Source organism: Nestor notabilis, unplaced genomic scaffold (assembly GCF_000696875.1).
Source record: "Nestor notabilis isolate BGI_N333 unplaced genomic scaffold, ASM69687v1 scaffold650, whole genome shotgun sequence".
Classification (NCBI taxonomy): Eukaryota; Metazoa; Chordata; class Aves; order Psittaciformes; family Psittacidae; genus Nestor; species Nestor notabilis.
This window is the reverse complement of record NW_009910408.1, coordinates 59,870-74,267: the sequence shown is the minus strand read 5'-3', so window position 1 is coordinate 74,267 and position 14,398 is coordinate 59,870. Positions and strand designations below refer to the sequence as shown.

Sequence of the window (14,398 nt, the reverse complement as noted above, 5' to 3'; positions counted from 1 at the left end):
CCTGCTGAATTTTTGTACCTCCGATTCTTCCATTTTATTAAGTGGGGGGGTTGGGTGTTTTGATTCTTTTCTGTGTACCTTTTTTACCGTGAAGGCAAGGACAGATTTTAACATTTCTTGCCATACGTTTCTAACTGCCTACAAACCACCTTCAGGACCCCCATTAGCACAACTATTTTTAAGGCTGCTTCTTCCTGTTCTTAAAATATAATTAATCTTGTTTCACTGTAGAAATCACATTGCTCCACATTCTTTAAGCTCCTGAAAAGAAGCCTGCTACATTTGGCTTTCTAACAGATTCACAGGAAGAATGTAGAGTCAGTCCTGAAAGGCAGAATTTATAATGCTGGATATAAGTATGTTAGCTATTAAATCATTTAGTCTCTCCCTTTCATGAGTAAGATTCCAGATATTAGTATTCCTGAGTCATTCAGATTCTACCTTCAGAGATGATTTACACTACTGCAAGACACGTCTCTATTATTTTGCATGGATAATTCTCTACATTATTTTTTAAACGGTTGTTTGTTTTTTACAGTTTTGCAGCTCTGTCAAAGGCAACAAATAAACCAAATTATGCGTGTTTCAGAATCCCTAGTTTCACAGCAAATTAAGTTCAGGTGCATTGACTGGAGTAGCAGACAGTCACTTAAACAGCAAATTGTATGGTGTCACAGATTTAAGGATGGGCTGTACCATAAGATTTCACATTCAGATGGGATAAAGAAATAGAGCTCTGGTTAGTAAATTGTAGATTTTTCCATCTGCACAAGGCTTAGAAAAAGGCCCTTCTATGCAGTGGAGCATTTGCAACTTTAAGATGAATTAGATTTCAGAAAATTCTCAAAGGCTGGAATCCTCATTGCTTGGGTCTTTATAATGCTGATCAGATAAAGTGGCATGAAAGTAGAACTTACTGTAAGACACAATATTATACTAGCAGAAGGAACGCCTTTGTGACCTTCCATGTCTTTTCCATCCCTACCTTGTATAGTTTTTTCCTATGGCTCAGTCTTAGGACTTTTTGTGCCAATGCCTGAAATTTTTTGGTAAAGGGATTATCATTTAGTCAGCCATGACAATGGAGTCAGTGTGACCCCTCACACAGGAATGATATGATTTCCAAATACACTTATTTTACCTCTTACTAAATATGAAATTATTGCTGTAAATATCATAAATCCAATCTTTATTCAGCATTACCATGTAACTTCATTGCAACTAATCCAAGGGCTAAACCTGCCTACATGATAAATGCTAATTTGTTTGTTTAACCTGTTTTTCCTTCTAGTCCTATTAGAACCTGTTGTAATTAAGCCTAATTATATTCGTGTTCTGAAGTTCATTTAGAAGTGGATAGTCCACTTGGTTACTAAAACGAGGCTATATTCTCACTCACTTGCTGGTTCCTGATGCTGCCAGAGCTCACATCACCTTGCTCCCTTCATATGATATCACCTCAGGGACCAGCCTCCCGAAATACTGTCATAACTGGCCTGTACCACTCTTAAGGGCAGGTTAACTTTCTTGAACCACTGTGTGTTGGTACAAGCACCTTCCTTGGATGCCTCTTTTGGTAGTGCAGTTTTGCTGCATATTTTGCAGCACTCAATGGATCATACTTCACCACTCTGGACTGTCAGAAACTTTTCAAGTATGCATGTTAGCAGTGAGACTGACTCAAGAGGTCCCTGTCCCATACTCTACTGAGATGGCACCTTGTTTCTGACATTTATAGTACAGTAACATTTTGGGACACCTCCTTCAGAGTAGTATGGACCACAGATAAAGATGGCAACATGCAGCATAGTCCCAACATGCAGCCACACAACTGGGCTCAAATGACCCATGCCTGCAGTCCAGAAAAGCCCCAAGAAGCTAGCCCCATCAAAGAGACCATCTGGGCCATACCAACAAAAATCCCAAACAAATTAGTTTCCAAGAATTTTCCTTTACCGTCTCTTGATGCAAATATAAATTTAGGCCAGATACAGCCTGCAACTTCCTTCCACGTTCCCTGGGAGAAAGGGAATTACAAAGAACGAATGGAGAGGTCTGACTATTTTTTTTGAGTTCTCATTATTATTAAGTAACAGTAACACCTGTATTAATGCAAGGCACACCTAAGTTCCTATTTCTGTTCCAAGGGATGTTCAACTTGCCAAGGGATTTCAATCCCTGGCTGTGAAAAAGAGTTCTATTGGCGGTTAGCAGGGATAAAATTCTTTACCTTTGGTAAGAATTTTTATTCGGTAAATAAAATCATCTTGTATTCTTTTGACATTTTGTATGGGATTCCTAATAATAGTTTTGGATTTAAATGTGTCAAATTAATAATGAGATTTAATAGAGTGACAAGGAGAAAATCAGATTAAACCAAAATGAGCAGCATTCATAACATAGGCTTTTCTAGTTAATCCAAGTATTAATTGCAATAAAGGAACAAAGGTATAGATTCAAAAGCAGAATTTACATGTCTCCTAAAATGATCGTAATGTGTTTGAGTTGAAAATTTTGGTATTGCTCACATTAAATTCCTTCTCCTAAAAGTGAAGATGCCTTTAGGAGTCATTTTCCTCTCAATGTATAAATGCCACCAAAGATCAGACCATGCAGAAACAGTTCCTCCCCTCCCTGTCTCCTGGGAATCCACATGGTAAGTGGATCCTATTGGAGCTCTTGGGTTTCTTGCCCAGTAATCTACCTTTGTACATGTGATTGTAGTCTATGTATAAGTGAGACAAGACAAATCCAGAAGAAAACTGGTTCTTTTTTCTGTAAATGAAAGAAATGCTAAACGCACCGTAATTCCTACAAAATATCCCTCCTTTAGTAAATATTCAGACAAAAAAAAAAAATCCTGTGTTTTTTCTGAAAATATAGTTACGACCCTATGGATACATAGTTACATTATGGATCTTACCATTTGGTTGCTTAACAGCATTTTGAGATCCGAGTGCTGCGATGTCCTTATTGTCTGCCCACAGTTATCTTCCATAAGGTAAATGCATACTGCTGTAACTTCTTCTGCAGATTTTATCAAGCCATGTGCCACGTGATGTCTTTCATGTCAATTTCTTACTTACTAACACCTTTTTATTACTTTTTTCTAATAACCATGAGTGTTTCTCAATTGAGTTTATTATTACGAACAGATATGTTGCTAATGCATCTGTGCTTTTCATTTTGAGACGCATCCAAGCATCAAAGTGAAGTGTGTTATTTCAGAACTTTAATTGTTCCAGCATGCTGGCACTTCTAATAGATGCATGTTCTTCCTTAATTAAAGACAACTCTTCAAGATCAGTACTCTGCCTCGTCGATCAATGATTGCCTCAGCTAACTCCCAGTCAGCCAGTGAAGTTTATAGAAATCCTGCTAAAAACTGAAGACTGAAAAAAAGCTTACTCTTTAAACAAGAATGATTTCCCTTGGCAAGATACAGAGATGAATCACTGCCAGTGCTTTCCTTTAAAAGCCATGTTAATAATACTCCTTATTTCTGAAACATCTTTTTCTTAGGCAGCCTCATCTTTCACACAGATCTGTGGTAGGTATCCTGACAGCAATCAAGTACAAGTCTAGAGAGAGGAATTAATTTCTCCTTCCATCTATCCAAAATGCGTATTTTAGGAAATGGATGTTTTTTAAACTGGATTTGCAGAGCTCTTTTATTTTCAAAGATAGGTGACATTTTTCTCCAGACAATAGTTTGGACACTGAAATCAAGTTACACATGCCTTAATATTTGTGTAACTTCGATCACTGTATGAGCAGAAGTCAAATGTGTTTCTGACAATTCTACAAACTTCCATCACTTACAAGCAGTATGATGTGACCACTTCCTTCTTACCTGCCCAGATGTGTGTCCTGGCTACACCTTGGCTGTACAACAGAAGAAACCCTCAGGGTCTTCCGTGCTTCATCTCACATCCCCCTTTCTCCTTGCTCTGATTTCTCATAGGAAAAAGACACAACTTCATAGGAAGCTGTGTGCAAAACTGTTAAGCCTCCTCTAGCCCTGCATTAGCACAGTGGCCACTAGGTCAGCTTTGCTATATAGGGACAAAAACTTTTGGCAAACTTGGGCTTTAAAGTTACACAGTAAAAGCTACGGTATATAGCACAGTTTTCACTTAGTTCTCTAGATGCAGAGGTGATTAGGGGAAACATTCAGATTGGTTTCCAAAGATTGTGTCTCAAATTCTTATGCATCTGCCCTGTATTTACTTATTTCCCATATTATACCTTGAAAGACAATCCTGGGTTTTATCTGAAACTGAGAAATGTCATAACAAAGTCAGCCTTTGTCTCTTCTAGCTTGAACACATTGGATCACTTTGTATGTAAGAATGCTATGTCAAAAGATATCTTAACTGCCTCTCTTCTTATTCTCCTTTGGTGGCAACAATACTTGAAGGTCAGATGATTGTCCACTTCATCAAAGCAGTGTCAACCATAGTAGCCAGCCTAATGAGGTACATGGGCTCTAAGGCAGTTTCAGCAAGCATATTTTGAGGTTTTAGTACAGTGACGTGGCCTATATGTATTAGAATATTTCTACTAAGTGTCGAGATGTGACCAGCCAAATCTGCAAAAATAGTTCCTGAAATGAGAAGCAGATTTCATTATACTCCATATGATATGACTTCTGCAATCTGTAATTGCTAACATTTATATTTGCTTCATTAACTTTTTTCCTAGAAGATATTAGACCTTTCTAGAATTTGTTCCTTTCTCCTCTAATGATTACCTTTTTTCTTTACTAAAACAATTCTTTTTATTTGTTCTCTTTTTCTCTACAGTGTTTATTGATTACGATATCATTCTTCCATAGAGTTCTCAAAGAAGGAGCCTCATAGATGGCTAAATACATTCTGTACGGATAGTTGGAACTGTGACTTTATGAAAGTCAGAAATAAATTGTAGTTCAGTTTGTAGGGTGTGTAAAGCAATTCATAGCCCTTCCACAGCCCTTTGTTCTGACTTGAATCACTCTGTTGTTCCAGTTCATATACGTGTGTTGATGAGACTTCCAACTGCGGGGCTAGTTTTATTGCTGTACAAACAGGAATTAGTGCTGCGCTGCACTCGTTTTCACTTGTGCCCTGATTTTGAGTACCCTTTTCAAAGGTGAAAGGTTAGTGGAGTAATTCAGTGTGCCACTTCACCTGGCTCTGCCTCCAAAGAATTACTTAGTCTGTGCGTTATTATTAATGACAGCAAAAAGAGAGAGCCACACTGCTGCTGCAAGATCACTGAAGGATACTATGATACATTTCATGTACCTCATTTTCCGCATCACGACTCACAGTATCCTTGACATGGTCATCTAGGAGTTCATTAAGTTTAAAGCAGGTGACATGTGGCTAACAATGGAAAGTTCCTGACGCAAAGTGACACTGTAAATAAAATTACTCACAAACAAGTCATTTTGTCTTAATCCCTTCCTCTCAGAGTATTAAATTGTTCTGTGACATACTTGATGTTGCTTGTCTCAGACTGCTTTCATCTGCAGTTTTCTCTGAGTGGTCTTCTTGTAACACTGGCCGGGATGGCACTGAGAACAACATAATAAAATATAATTAGTTTTGGGAGGGGTTTTAAATGAAGTTTAAGGATGGTTTTGGTGTGCATTGAGCTATCAGCATTTGCTGTTAAGAAAACTGGTGTTTCAGTGAATTATTCGTTTCTGGTTTTTTTCCCAATCTTAATTTTGTTTTTTAAATTTAATTTTTTAATTTGCCTTTTGGGACCTATTTCTTAAAGGTTGCTACAGTATTAAAAACCACCAAAACTGTCTTCAGAAAAATTGGCTTTCAGTGCAAGCCAATACAGGAATATATCCTGTCCTGCACTGCTATTTGCACTGAAATCACCAAACAAAATGTAGTTACTTAAAATATGAACTTTTAGTTTGGGAAGGTTTAATTTTGGGGTAACCAAACCTGCTTGAGCTGCTCCATAAACATGACTCCAAGGCAGCTATCCTATAGATGGCATACAGAGCACCTGGACTTTTCCTAAAAAGCCCTCAAAAACCCCAAGCACTTCTCATTTTTTAATTCAAAAAGAAATACAGCAGAATAGTTGGAAACAGAATCAGCCCTAAAAAAAACCGATTAGTACTCAATAAACAAAAAACTCTTCCACATATGTGACAGAAGTCCAAATAATAAAAAATTGCTTGTTTGTCTTCTTCTACACCTCACACAGCTTGTCCAAAGAAAAGGAGGCAGATTTAATTTTTGGTGACTGATATTTCAGTACAGGTAGTTCCATGGAGCCTCTCAATGGGATGCTTCTCACACTTATGAAAAAGGAGTCGTTTATAGCTCAGGAGACGGAATAAGACCTTTTAACTTACATCTAACCTTTGGAAATTCTTCCAGTTTAATTCTGCTTCTTCAGCTGGAGACCAGCTCTTCCCATTTCCCCCGATACAAAGCTGAAACTAAACCTGGACCAAAGAAAACAAAAAAATGTATTGTAAATATTTGGCTGAAGAAACTATGAGATTTTTATAGGGTTGGGGGGGGTGGGGTTAGTTTTTAAGGTGCTCCAGAAATCTTTCTGATAACCCACTTTTTATGGTTTAATAACTGGTTCCATCAGCCCTTCTTTATTAAAACTGTAAAATACTGCAATAGAAATACTGCAATAGAAATATAATTCTACTTTAGAAATGCTCATAAAAAAAATATATATAATACATACAAACACCCGTAATGTACATTTTAAGTCTAAATGTGTATCTCTAACCATGTTGGCACTACCAGTTGGAATTTCATTGCATATCATGTGGCTGATGGAGAAGGCACGTTGAAATCAAGCTGTTAAACACACCGTCTCCATTTTTTATTTCACTAGAGTATGTTTGCTGTATGTTTAAAAGAGCATTGAAAAGCCCAGGAGATGAATTCTGCTCTGAAATTGCTATTTGCTGACATAGAAATAGCTGTAAAAATACAAGCGAAGAAAAATACAGTATAGCAATATATTTTCATTTATTTGAGGGAAAAGTAGTTTTAAAGAAGAATTACAGCCTGTCTTCTGAATGATAAAGCAGTGTAACTAGCATTAAACACAGCTGAAATTTTGTAATGACCAAACCTCAGCTCATCCAAATCCCCAATAGCATTAACTCCCTAGAATTGGGCTGTAAATTTGATTAGCCTTACAACAGACGTGAGACACAAATGTTCTTCTTTATACAGTCGTATTAAGTGACTGCAAAAGAAGATGACAAGGCATTGTAGAGCAGCCCATCCAACATTTTTAAGCTGGGAACAAGTTCCAGCTCACCCAGCTTTCAAAACTACGTTTAAATACAAGGTAATTTCATGAATTCTGATACAACATGAGGATTACATATGGTGAGGGAGGGAGGATTTAGCAGCTGCAGCCTTCCTATAAATCATCCAGAAGCTTTCTTCATACTTTACTTCACTTGATTGACATTTCCATGAAAGCTACATCACTGAATCTTAGCTTCTGTCCGTTCTTGTTTAATTTTATGCTTTTAAGATATATATTTATTAATCTTGTGCTTTTCTTTAACATGAAATTTGGTGCTGTAACTCCCGGTGTGGTCCAGTTTTACATGGAACTAATCAAGAGTATTGGCTAAAAAAATAATCGTTAAACAAGCTAAAGGTTATAGAGGCATCCTAGGGCAGATTTCTAGAAGTAAGAGCCAGGGACTAGAAGAAATTATGAGGCCTTAAAGATTTCGAGGTCCAAAGAGTTGCAGCAGCTTCTCTGGTGAGATGACACCGTGCATCACAGCGTGACTCCCAGAGCTCCCCACACGTGGCTGTTGCAGCCAGCACCACCCACAAAACCCTGCTCCCAGGTTTCACTTCTGTGGAATGCTGCACACGATTGCTCTGCCTCATCCTGGTTCTCCAGCCACTGGCACCCCGAGGGCTGGGGTGCCCATGCCTGCCCCCATGGCATGGAAGGAGCTGTGTGCAGGTGGTGCCACCCTGGCTCTCAAACCAGTCACCAGGCATTGGTGATCCAAGAGGTTCCAAAGTACATTACGCCTTTGGGTGAGGAGTTGCATAGTTTTGCTGTTATTGGTATTAATTTAATGTGGGTTTATTTTCATTTCTTTCACTAGGTTATTCTAATAACACATTTCTGGTGTAGCTTTATATTCTGATCCCCTGGGTTTGTTGTCGTCTGGACATAGTCCTGTTTGGAGAGAATCTAAAATGAACCCTGATTCGCTGATGAATCACACTTCTTTTGATAAAATAAATAAATAAAAGAAAAAACCTGGAGCAGTTTCCTAGTTATGGAAACAGATTTCTAACATCAAGACTAAACCCACAGATACATACAAATGGAGAATAAGAAACAGTTTCATGGTAATGAGAAACGGAAAACTGGAAATGTACCATTACGAATTTTGAGAGCCAGTATTCCTTTTTATCTCATAATTAGATAGTTTACACAGTGCTTGTTTTATAAATATATATTTGGCTCTTCCAGTGGAGATTTCACGATACTCCTTGAACAGAGCAGCCCATCTGAGAACCATGTAGTGCTAGGATATGTGCTACTTAGTTTAGAGGGTTAATGGGAACCATCATTTCTTCCTCATACTTGGTATTTGTGGGACTTGGACGCTATAGCCAAGGGTCATGGGGAATTAAATCTTTTAATTTAGGTGCTTCAATTTATCTTATAATCTCCATTTCTCTCCTCACCAGCTGTGCTGACTTCTCAAAGAAAGCAGTTGTGCCTCCTGATGGTTTTATGGCTTCACAGGAACTGCTAAAATAAGCCAGATCTTCAAACACCTGTTGAAGAGTCCTTTTTGAAGTTGTCATAAATAAGTACATATGATGACAACACACCTCAAGACCCTCTGATGGGGATGTGAAATAGCTGGGCCTCTCTGGCAATAGCTATTTTTCCATTCTTTCAGTTTAGGGTCTCAAACGAGCAAGTGGCTTTGCCAAACTGTGGGTTTGTTCTTTTATTCAATACTATTATAACCAATAAAAGGTATAGCCAAATTGCAAACGACTTATTACTGTTGCTACCCAGAGCTCCTTTTAGTAGCGTCCGCTCAGCAGCTGGCTGTGGATGCAGCTGGTCCTGCTCATGCTACAGCAGGCAAGGACCTCTCTTTGCTTCAGCAGTCCTGCTTCACACAGGCAGACACTGATGGAGGGAGGCACTGCCTTGAGGGAAGCACCCAAGATGATAGTTGATTTGCACGTCACTCTCTCGGTGGCAATTTAAACACCTACAGCAAAAGCAGTGTGGACCTCAGGCATCTCACAAGCTGTCACCTCCACTGTTTCCCCAACTGCCAAACAAAACACTGCAAAGACAAAGGCTTGAACATATGGATAAATAAACAGCCTAGTTCCCTATATTACTGGGCTTCAAGAGATTTCCACACATTCTTACAAAAAACTCCTCTCACTGATTCTCCCACCTCAAAAATATGTAGACACCTTCCCATGCTGGGAGGAGGTGAGAGGAAGAGCCTGTACCTTCCAAATCCTTCCAAAGGTATATGTGGTTAAAATACTTCCTTGCTCCTAAATGGAGATATAGATGGAAACCCAGCCTAGAAAACCAAACATTGTCATCTATCATCCAGGATTGAGGATGATGATATTATCCTCAATACCCTTTCAGTATATCAAGGAAATATATTTACAGCTCTCAATGTGAAAGACTCTTTCACAGAAACATTCATCCCACACATAAAAGACTTTCAGATTTGAACTGGGTAAACCTTTACTACAGCATATCACATTTCACTGACTCATAGAAGGCTTTAGAACCTTCTTCATGGCAGGACTTTATATACACACTAAACCTCATTAAGAACTTGCCGCCTTCTAGATAAGGCCGTGATATCCTTGCAACCCATCACAGCCAGATGCCAAACCCCACATTCCCCAACAGCATGAAAATCGGCACTTTCATTAAATTTTGCTCCAAGAATTCCTTTCAAGTTCAACCCTTAATCTCCGTATCTCCACGGGTCTGTAAAAGTGTTTCTTCACACAGTGGTGTCATGTCCCGGGAGGGTGTGGGAATTCCCAGCAGTACTGTCAGGCTCATCCCCAAGCTACCCTTACATTATGACAAGGTTTCCCTGTGGCTCCTCCCTAAGTTTTTTGCCAAGAGAGAATGCCCAAGTTCCCCATTTACCCTGCAGTGCTTCTCAAACCTCATCCCAGCAGACTGTTAGCCTCCTATTTGCACAGAACAAAATCCTTCTGGTAATCCCCTATATAGTTCTTCTCCAATGAGAATGTTGATGAGGAGTTAAAAGGTGACGTGAGATACTTTCTAGTCTAAAATTTTTTAATGTATCTTAGATCAGATATGCTGCTTTGATGCTCATGCATGTAAAAAGAGCAAAGTCCAGGCCTTGGTGACCTCCTCTGAATACATTAAGATATTAAAGGTGAGCATATGCAGTAAGTGTTTGCAGGACTGAGACTGCCAGGACTTAGTACACTGCAGTCACAGTGATAACCTGACTTACTAATTCAGAAGGTGCAAACTCAAGATTCAAATCACGGGCTCTTCCTGAAAGTGCAGAGTATACGTTCAAAGCAAAAGATCTTTTTTATCAGATATTATTCACTAATGCTCACTGAAGTTGGCAGTAAGACAATCAGTTGATTTTTGGCTAAGCCAGCATATTTCTCCTATCATGAACTCTTATCATCAACAAACAAACAAAAAAGCTCAAATTTACTCTGCTTTGTGGAAGGCCCGACATCTGGTCCCAGGAATTTCAGTGGTTAATAATGCAGAAGCCACACTCAGATTATGATTGTACTGGAGAAGCCAGATTCAATATTATTCAATGGCACCATCTTCAGTCAACTACAAAACTGATTATTAAGTGGCTTTCAGAAGAAGCCATGTTCACCTGTCATAAGTCAGGGACAAACATGGCATCAGTGCTTCTGAACTTGCATGCTACAATCTCAGGAAATCTACTGTTTCAGAAGAAATATCAAGAGTACGAGTTCCCCCCCAGAAGGGAAAATCCCAAAGCATTTTGTCTGCTTTAAATTGAGAGAGAAAAATACTGTCTGAAGAATATTGATTACAGACAGTCACTTCTGGGAAAACGTTGCCTTGGTTTGTTTTTCTTCGAGGGCTGATTGGTTTTGATTAATTATTTCTAAAGTAATTGGTAGATCCAGACCAAATCATGCAGCCTTCTGGCCACATGAATGCTCAGAAAGATTCCATAAATCAAATACCAATTCCCAAAGTTTGGAATTAGCTTTTGTTGCTTCAGAAATAGTACTTACTGCCCTAATTCCTTATCTTTCTTTACGCTGTAAAACTAAGAGTATTTTTTTAAGTAAGTAAATAAATAAAATCATTGAGCCTGATAATAGAATTCAATCCTATCTTCTTAGGTGATAGTACAATTATTTGTGGGAGTCTAATTATCGTAAATGACATCACCTGAAAGCGACTTTCAGCTCAGAATAGAATTGCTGGACCATCTGTTTCTGAGGCAGAATTTTGTCAAGTGGTTTTAGTTATGTTTACCAGACATGTATAGCTAATTGCCAGCCAAGTCCTCCCCATCTTCTTCCTTTCTTCCTGTATGCATGCGTGCTTTCAGAATGGGACTAGTGTATGCAGGCATCTTGTTCTTACAGCTAAACCTGAGAGCTGAATCAATGTGGATCGAAGAATAGCTTTTTCATCCTTCCAAAGCTGAGTATTTCACAGTTTGTGTTTCCTTTTCAGCTGACCCCCTGGTTGGAAGTATTGCCACTCAGTATATGACTAACAGAGCAGAGCACGACAGAATGGCCAGACAGTGGACCAAGCGATATGCCACATAGGAACCTACTCTAGGATTTGCTGGACCTGTGCAAGCACATTCACTAAGTGCATCAATAGCCCTTCCCTTCATTCTTATTTTTTATTAAATTTTGAACCATTTTGTGACAAAAGGTTGTCCTTACTTTCTTTTTTGTTTTATTTTTATTTTTATTTGTTTGGTTTTTTTTTTGTTCTGTTAACTTGAAAGTTGTTTCCCTCAAATGTAGACAGGGAATTTTGGTTATCAGTGCAAAGAATGTTGGATCTGTAATAGTATAGAGCTTTGTCACAAAGCTTTGTATTAATGTGTGGGTTTTGGTTGGTTTTTTTCTTTTCCTTCATGTGGTTTTGGGGAAAACAAATGAATTCAGAATTATATCTCATTTCTACTTAAATGTAGTGTCTAGGGTTATTTTTTTGTACTGAAGTCTAATGGTGGGTGCATGCTACTGGGAACAAGTTTTGTATAAAAGCTTAAAATCAAGAATCACTGTGCATTACTAAGACTGTGTTTATCACTAGCCTTCTGTTTCCCACGCAAAAGGCTACTGCGTTGAACAAATTAATATGTATTTTGATTTACTTAAAAAAAAAGAAAAAAGTGCTTGTAAATTTCTTAGGGACCTGCCACTTTTGACTGTGGATCAGTTGATGTACACTTGTATTATTAAAACACTCAATAAAACACTGTGGCTGATAAATGCACTTCTTGCAAGACGGTGCTTTTGCGTTTGTGCAGTATAGGCTGCATAGTCCTCTCAAAAGACAACTGCAGGTTAAGCAGTTTCAGACCTAAATTATTAATTTCTTCTCAGCAATGCATTTCTGAACTTAGAATTCTTCATGGTGTATTCATCTCATTTACAAACATCTCCCAGATTTTAAGGCCTTTCTTTCACATGCTAGTGCTCAGCCTAGCTATTCGGAAGCCTCTTGCTGCATCTTTTATACTATGCTTTCACTATATCCATCTCATTACATTTAAAATAGTTGGCTATAAAAATAGCCTTGCATGGAAAGCAGAATATTGATGATGATTTTATACAGCAGGCCTCATTTTGCCTTTCTCCAAGCTCTTTAATTGTAAAACCGACTGTTATTTAAAAAAATAAGTGAAGGTTTTCGATGGGAAAACGGAGCCCGTTGCACCAATCATTCCCAGCACGTTCAATGGTAAGGGCATTTCTATTCAGAGTTGACCTTCAGGCTAATTTTAGGTATGCAGCCATAGAAGGAAAACTTATACTTGTCTAAGGAAATGTGTGGGTATTGTGATTTAGAAAATATATAGTGTGATGCTGATATCTGTAATGCTCGTTCTTTGTGTTGCAAGTCATGTTGGAAAATCCTTGTCTCTTATAATTAAACATTACAGATGCTATATACAGTGCTTGCCTGCCCTCTCCCCTCTCTCCTTGCCTCTTATATTTAAAGAAGATCTTAAAGAAGATATATTACAATAGGGACAGTATAAACATATGGGGAGACCCAGTCCCATTACAATTCCACCCAGTCCAACCATCCTGAAAACTAAAGCAGTCAGTGTGACACCATAGAGCCTCTACGCCAGCCACTGTGCTGCTCAGCATTTCCAGGCTGGTTTGTTTTTCTCTCAGCCATTTGCTAATAACTAAACAGACACAACACTTGAATCTACTGGCGAGCTGGCCTCTGTGTGAAGAGAAGCTGAATGCTGACTTTGTTGTAGGTGGTATATAACTACAGCCCCACAGACCACAGGGATCTCAAAGAAATAATCAGTCTCTTGTGATCAAAGCAAATGGAGAGTCTGCTGGTGTCTGCAAAAGCCAACTGTTTACAAGCCCTGCCATACAACATTTTGAGGCCAACAGATCCTAGATACTGACATGAAAGAACAATTGCAGTTCAAAAATAAAACAAATCAAAACCCCAAAACCAGACTTTTCTGAGCTAGAACATCTTTTCAGGACAACTGTTATGCATGCTTCCTTTGGAAATTGTTTCCATCATACATCTTGCCACAAAGTATCTCCACATCTGAAGGGAACCTTCCTGCTGTAAAAATACAACAAAGGGGTAAAGGGATTAAAAAGAACAAGTGCATCTTGCCCAGTACAGTAACCGCATTAATTCTCATATCCAATCTGCTGAAGAGATTCCTGCCATAAAAGACCTGTATCCCCTGAGACAGCAATTAATGGGCAATTTCATATTTCTTATGAAGTACTTGAAGTGTCTGCCACTCTGCAGCCCTTATTTACACTCAGCTGAGCATAATGCAGTAATTTCCCAGGTACATTTTAAACCTGCTTGAAAAATAAGTCTTTAATTCCTACTGTCATCTTTTTCCCCCTCTCCCAAACACAAAGAAGACATTATAAACAGAAAAGCTAATGGTATCTCTAATGAAGATGTAACTGAAAGACAGCTGAGATACCTTGGAGGAGGAAATCACAGAATTCTTAATAAATGTCTGTTTTCAGTTCATCAGCTCTTGCTTGCCTTTCTTACTGATCAAAAGCTGCACAGTTTGAATTTGCAGGTAAGTTGCCCTCTGTGTGAAGCTGAACAGTAGCTT

At 38.6% G+C, this 14,398-nt stretch overlaps 1 protein-coding gene across 1 annotated transcript in view; it reads left to right on the top strand.

The window, feature by feature from the left end:
• Positions 1–12,543, top strand: part of LOC104401987 (ubiquitin-conjugating enzyme E2 E2) — a gene marked incomplete at its 5' end in the record, with an annotated part of 38,271 nt that extends 25,728 nt beyond the window's left edge. The window contains one exon of the mRNA XM_010009745.1: positions 11,761–12,543. Within this exon, the coding sequence (XP_010008047.1) occupies positions 11,761–11,858 (98 nt within the window). The remainder of the gene's footprint in view (positions 1–11,760) is intronic.
• Between the last annotated feature and the right edge of the window lie 1,855 nt (positions 12,544–14,398).